Here is a 7,125-nt window from a genome sequence, read left to right as displayed (position 1 = left end):
CTGTTGTTTAATACTATTGTGCTCTTTTAAAAAAGATGGTTCTTAAGGGTTCTTTAGTAAAGAAAATAGTTGTATATAGAACCATGAACACTCAAAACCCCTTTGCATGATTAAAGGGTTCCTTGCATGGTATAAGGGTTCTTCAGATTGATGTAGAATGCTGTACATGGTTCTATATAGGGTCTTTTTGAAAAGCCTTCTATATAGTACAAGTTCTCAATACCAAACTGTTCATATGTGCAATAATAACAGTTGTGTGTGTGTGCAAAAACTCAGAGGGACACTAACTTAATTTAAATAATTTAAATAATTGTAACTGCTTTATACCTGATGTTTCATATTTATTATCACAATCACCGCCACCTTACTATACTCATAAGTACTTAAATCTGGTGTACATACTGTAAATTTCTCTATATTGTCTTAAATTATTAGTAAAGTGTTAGTAAACAACTGCAATTTCCCCCTGGGATCAATAAAGGATTCTGAATCTGAAAGGTTTATTCTTTTGTTACCGGCTCAGCGTTGCAACAATAGAAGAACCCTTTTGGATAACATTTTACCATGCAAAGTGTTCATGATTCTATATAGAACCATTTTCTGAACTCTTGAAGAACCTTCTTGTGTGGGACATTTGATTAGAATAATATGTTGTTGCAAAACAGTCGTGGTTTTCTTTGGCATGTGCTGTAATTTTTAAATATTTTCTGCTGTTACATTGATCACGTTTTTGTATCTGTCTTTAGATGATCCGGAAAGGCTTGTTCAAAGATCAACACTTTGACCAGAACTTGAATTTCCTGTACATAGAAGTGGACAAAGTGACTGAGAGGGTTTGTTCAGCTTCATTAAATACTGACCAGTCTTTGAAGTTGTTAGTAGACCATTTGCAAAACTGTGACGCGCCTTTCTTTAACGGATGTCCGAAACACAGAGCATCACACACCGAACCTCCATCTTTAACAGAATTTATTATTTTGTCCTCAAAAAGCAAAAAGGCAAAACGAGGCAAAAAGAGGGTGTAACGAAATTCAGCTACAACAGGGGATGGAAGCAAGTGGCTCCAGAGCTGGAGCCTCTTTTCCTGTCCTGTCGTGGCTCCACAGCTGAATCAGATCAGTAGGTAATAATAAAATAATCCTCCTCTACAGTAAAATAAAGCTCTGCTGATCCTTCAACACAGTTTAACAGTAAATGGTCTCAAACGCTGGAGTTAATGTAGAACTGCTGATTCACCCTTTAACCCTGAAGATCAGCGCAGACGGCTGGTCACCATAGCAACGCAGACGACAGTCTCGCCCAGCTAGTAGCTACGAAACGGCAAAGAGAGAGATTTAAGACGGACATCGATAATTTGAAGATGAATGAACTGATTTGCATATATAATCACTGAGGCTGGTTTCCTGAAGCATGTAACCTGCAGGTTTAAAGAACATTATGGTCAATTTAGTAGGTATTTATTTTGACTATCCAAGTAAAGTTACCACCTTTTTGTTTAGAAATAAACTGCTTTACAACATGATCACTGGAGATTTACCCGTTTAAGAATTAATAACGAATGAATGTAGGGTGTTTTAAATACAGATTCTGGGAACTGTGGTTACAGTAAGCAAATCGTAAAATCTTTTACTGGCTGGGCTTTAAAGTGGTAGATTTTCATGTTTAATGAACTAAGAAAACAATCCTTTCAGATGCACAAATGCTGAAGCTAATACTGGAGCCACTCAGGGCAAAATTAGATGCTGAGGAGGACGCAGCACCTTTTTAAATGAGGTCTTTCAAACTTTTTTGGGAACAATGGAAATTGTGAGTTGCAGGATGCTTTACATTAGGCAACTCGAGTGCAATCCAGTTGCATGAAAGTTTCACTTGTAAAGCCACCCTTAGAATTTTCCCTTTGCTTGAAGAAGAAAATAGTGCGGAGAGATGAGTCGGTTATTTTGCAAACGGTCAATTGGCATCCAAAATGTTTTCATGCACATCCATGACATGCGTGTCATGTTTGGTGGTAATAACAGCGATGAACGACATAAGATGTTCCCTTTGAATGCACACAATCCTATGTGAGTTACTCAAGCTGTCTCTCTCTCTCTCTCTCTCTCTCTCTCTCTCTCTCTCTCTCTCTCTCTCTCTCTCTCTCTCTCTCTCTGTGTGTGTCTCTCTCTCTCTCTCTCTCTCTCTCTCTCTCTCTCTCTCTCTCTCTCTCTCTCTCTCTGTCTCTCTCTCTCTGTCTGTCTCTGTCTCTCTCTCTCTGTCTGTCTCTGTCTCTCTCTCTCTCTCTCTCTCTCTCTCTCTCTCTCTCTCTCTCTGTCTCTCTCTCTCTCTCTCTCTCTCTCTCTCTCTCTCTCTGTCTCTCTCTCTCTCTCTCTCTCTCTCTGTCTCTCTCTCTCTGTCTGTCTCTGTCTCTCTCTCTCTCTCTCTCTCTCTCTCTCTGTCTCTGTCTGTCTCTCTCTCTCTCTCTCTCTCTCTGTCTCTCTCTCTCTCTCTCTCTCTCTCTCTCTCTCTCTCTCTCTCTCTCTCTCTCTCTCTCTGTGTCTCTGTCTCTCTCTCTGTCTCTCTCTCTCTGTCTCTCTGTCTCTCTCTCTCTCTCTCTCTCTCTCTGTCTCTCTTTCTTTCTTTCTTTCTTTTCTTTCTCTCTCTCTGTCTCTTTCTTTCTTTCTTTCTTTTCTTTCTCTCTCTCTGTCTCTCTCTTTCTTTCTTTCTTTCTTTCTTTCTCTCTCTCTCTCTCTCTCTCTCTCTCTGCCTCTCTCTGCCTCTCTCTCTCTCTCTCTCTCTCTGCCTCTCTCTGCCTCTCTCTCTCTCTCTCTCTCTCTCTCTCTCTCTCTCTCTCTCTCTCTCTCTCTCTCTCTCTAGGAGAAAGTGACAGTAATGAGCACTATTAACCCCACGAAGGACCTGCTAGCAGACCTGATCGGTGGCCAGAGGCTTCCCGAGGAGCAGCGGAAGAAGGTGATGCAGCTGAAAGATCTGCTGGATGGCACTCTGATGTTGGACCCAGCCAAGCGCATCAGTATCAACCAGGCCTTGCAGCACCCCTTCATCCAGGACAAAATCTGACCTTCCTTCACTTTTTAATCTCTGACTTTTCTTTGACCTTCCACTGGAAGTGCAGTGGGCACGCCAGTCCTTCCCCTGGAGGTCTGCCTTCCTGTACAAGTTGAGTGCAGTCCCGATCTAACTGTCCTGATCTACATAACTGAGGTCTTCAGACGGCTGCGATCACCTTGGTTAGGTATGTCGGGAAATTGCGGCGCTGAACTGTTAAGGAAGGCGATCTGCAGGTGGAGGGTTGGTCACCAGAGCACTGGAGTCAGAGCTGTGATGCTGGTCTGGGACCCAACCAACAACCTCCAGCTGAGAATGTTTGGAACCATTGAAGACTTTTTTTTTTTTTGCTCCTATTTGCTTTGTTTTACAAGGATTTTTGTTTTTTTGTTTTCCCATGTGTTGATTACGGAGCTGTCAGAATGATCTGGTTTTTATTGTAAATAATCCATACATAATTACATGTTGTCGTTCACACCAGACATGAGTTGTTTTTCTCTGCGATCGTTGTTAGGTTTGGACTTTGCATCTTATTTAACTTCAAATGTGGTTGACGTTTGAGGGGAACCCGTCAGCGAGAGCAGCCAGCTGAGACGTTGACGTGGTAAGGCACTTGATCAGTGTGTAATCAGAGACGATAACGCACGACTAAATCCCCCAGATTATTATCTAGTACCTTGGATTACCGTGAATCCATTCCAGAATTCCTCCAAAATGATCTAAAAGGTTTTGATGTGTCGGTTTGATCCTACAGTTTTAACGTGACCAAGTGTTACCTCATCAGTGCTCTTCACACTAGTTAGATATCACTATCGTAATTCCTTCGTTCTGTTAATCTGAAAACCCATCGGCTAACTCATCTCTGCTGTGTGTGGGTTCACTTCTTCGAGGCAGCGTGTTAGAAGCTCTTACATGCCGTCAAAGCCCGTTAAGTTTGCTTCTCTCAGTGAATTCAGAGAATGCCCCAATCTCCCGGTACCTCTCCTCCCGTGAGCGCTGCTGAAATGACTGAACGAAGAGAACAGAATGGAGGAGTCCAGGACTTATGCTGCCATTTGAAGGATGGTTCCTCTCAGATTTAGAACAGTCCTGCATGAGGGGGAACCTTACGCTGGTCTCTACTTGCAGGAGAGTTTCGTTATATTATTTAACTGGGATCCGAGTCGAACCTCAGCCCTTTTCTTTGAGACACCAGTTACATTTTCTCTGATGTCTTTAGACGCGTTGAAAGTGATCAAGAACTTTATGAACAGCTCGACTTGAAAATTTGTCGAAAGGGGCAAAACTGTTCAAATCTGGCTAAAATCGTGCTGCTTAGGTCCAGCTTTTAGGGGCTTGCCGTTCAGACCACCTGGTAGCATCCGCACACCTGTGCCAACGGACCAAGTTCATCAGCACAGTGGCAATTTTAGAACCACACAGAAGAGCACCTTTAGACTGCCTTGTGAGATGTTCGCTGTAGATATGCGTCTTTGAGAGTTGAGAAAATGACGGTTTTGGAAACCATGTTTACGTCAACGAAACCATAAAATCTTTTTACCGACTGGGCACTAAAGTGGTAGTTTCTTGTTTAAGTAGCCGAGAAATCAGCCGCTTCACACAAACTAGTGCTGAAGCGAATATCGCAGCTTTGTTGAATGGAAATTATGTCAGTTTCGCTTTAGTTGCAGGACACTTTACGCTGTGCAGTCTGGTTGCGTGAACGTTTCACCGTGGCACTCCTTATTTTGCAAACTCATTTGGCATCCTTGATGCCACAGATTGGTATTTTATGCATAGTTGCATTAAAGTTTCACATGAAGGTTTAAAATGATTTTTCAGGTTGGCAGTTCAAGTTGTTCATAAGGTTCCTGATCATACTCAACAGATCTAGAGACACAAGAACAACTTGGATGGCTAGTTCGACTCTTTCCTAAGGCTTTCTGGATCTGAGCGAGATGTCCAGACCATAGCTCCTTGTTTCATGAGTCCTGGTTCTTGCGTTGTCCTGAGATTTACTACATAAACCAACATCCTCTCAGTTAGCCTGATAACTTGAGCCCAAACCAGCCCTGTCCAATAGGAGGAAAGAAAAGGCTGTTCATATTGGAAAATCCTGTTTTCCTAAACATCCCTGTTGTACTGTATAGTTTAGCAAAGTCTCATCCTTGCTCTGATTCAAGGGAGCCCATTCCTGGTCCTGGAGATCTGCGACCCTGCACAGTGTAGCTCCAGCCCTAATCGAGCTCGCCTGATCCAGGTAACGAAGGCCTGGATCTGAACTGTCCAGGACCAGGATTGCTCTAACACGCTCTGCAAAGCTGAGTCCGGTGTGTTTTAATAAAGAAAGGACTGCATGTGGTGTTTTCCACGATAAAGAATGGAGAAATAATGCTCTAAATGTTTCACCACATGGTTCCTTTCTGGTTCTTTAATACCAGCTGAGAAGATCCACCGGAGTCAATACCGTCAAAGCCCTTATGGGTCAATGTTTTTCTTCAGCTGATGAGCTGAATGTGTTCTACACTCTTAAAAAGATGGTTCTTCAAGGGTTCTTTAGTAAGGAAAATGGTTCTTTGAAGAACCATGAACACTCAAAGAATCCTTTGCATGATTTAAAGGGTTCTATGCATCATGAAATGGTCCTTCAGTTCGACGGACATTGTGTTGTAAAGGCTTTTTGAAAAGGCTTCTGTATCGTACCTTATTGGTACTATATAGAACCTTTCTTGCTAAGCACGTATGCAGAACCATTTCATGCCGAAGTTGTTCTTTGTGTGGTGAAGTTGTTCTTCAGACCGATGAATGTTGTATATGTTTCTATACAGAACATTCTTTGAAAATTGTTCTATATAGCACCAAAAAGGGTTCTCTTATTACAACTTCAGGCTTTTAACAACAGCAGGGCCTTTTTTGGTGCTATACAGAACCATAAACAACACATTCTCTGTCAGTCTGAAGAACCATTTCACCATGCAAAGAACCATTAAAGCATGGGGTTCTTCAGACTGATGGAGAATGTGCTGTAAATGGATCTTTTTAGGAAGAGTTCTATGTAACACCCAGAAACACCTTGTTCCGATATCAAGCTTGTAACAATAGAACCACCCTTTTGGGTCCTATAAGGAACCCTTTTCTGAAAGGTTCTGTATAGAATCGTCTACAGCACATTCCAAAGAACCTTTAAATGATGCACAGAATTATTTAATAATGCAAAGGCTTCTTTCAGTGTTCATAGTTCTTTATAGAACCTTTTTCCTTATTGAAGAACCCTAGTGGAAAAATTGTTTTTAAGAGTGAGTCTTATTTCCGAGACCTGGTCTCAGACGCTCATTTTCCAGGTGGTGGTGTTCTCCCAGGGGTTGTTAATAAGGTCAGACTTCGCTGTTAGCTGAGCGTTTTAAGCCGTGGTCTGCTCTGCAGGACGCTCTGGACTTTGGTCTGAAGTTGTCGCGCTGACCGATTCCTCGCTGCTTGGATAGTCCTGGTTGACGAGACTGAGAAATGGTCCATTTTCACATAAAACCCAAAGCCGTGAAAGTTGCCCCGTTTGAAAGTGCCTCCCCTCGAGTCTGCATTGAAGCTGAATATACAGTAAGAGTCTCTGGCGTTGACGTCGCCCGACTTTCGTTTCGTTTCATGTTGTAAATATTTCTTGGTTTTGTTATGAAAGAAGTCAATGTTAGTTTTTTTTTTTTTTTTTCTCTCGCAGGATAATAAACGTTTTAGAAAAAGGCTAAATTCAGAAAATCGGGTTGTGAAGACAGACAAATTTCAGCACATGGAGTGTATCGTGACTTTTATTAATAAAATCTTTCATATCTTTGAATTATTCTTGTTTTGAAATGCGGCGTTGGTCTAAATCTTGACCGAGGGCAGATTGAGGCCTCAGCATCTCCCTCAGATATAAGTCAAACATCACCCTACACACTTAAAAAGACGGTTCTCCAAGGGTTCTTTATTAAATGAAATGTTCTATGTAAAGCCTTGAGCGCTCGAGAACATGTTGCATGATTAAAGGGAGAATGTGCTGTGGGTTGTTCTACAGGGAACCTTCTATACAGCACCAGAGGGGTTCTTTTGTTGTAGGCTTGACACTCT

General features: G+C 42.0%; 1 protein-coding gene across 2 annotated transcripts in view; it reads left to right on the top strand.

Annotated features, from left to right (window-relative positions):
- prpf4bb (pre-mRNA processing factor 4Bb) overlaps positions 1-6,853 on the top strand; it is a 24,655-nt gene extending 17,802 nt beyond the window's left edge. For both annotated transcript variants that reach the window (XM_017723318.2, XM_017723319.2), the window contains exons 14-15: positions 747-833; positions 2,854-6,853. In XM_017723318.2, coding sequence (XP_017578807.1) covers positions 747-833; positions 2,854-3,057 — 291 coding nt within the window. In that variant the 3' untranslated portion in view covers positions 3,058-6,853. The remainder of the gene's footprint in view (positions 1-746; positions 834-2,853) is intronic.
- Positions 6,854-7,125: the final 272 nt, after the last annotated feature.

The sequence above is a fragment of the Pygocentrus nattereri genome, chromosome 24 (assembly GCF_015220715.1).
Source record: "Pygocentrus nattereri isolate fPygNat1 chromosome 24, fPygNat1.pri, whole genome shotgun sequence".
Taxonomy (NCBI): Eukaryota; Metazoa; Chordata; class Actinopteri; order Characiformes; family Serrasalmidae; genus Pygocentrus; species Pygocentrus nattereri.
Note: the sequence above shows the minus strand (reverse complement) of the source record. Positions and strands in the feature narration are given on the sequence as shown.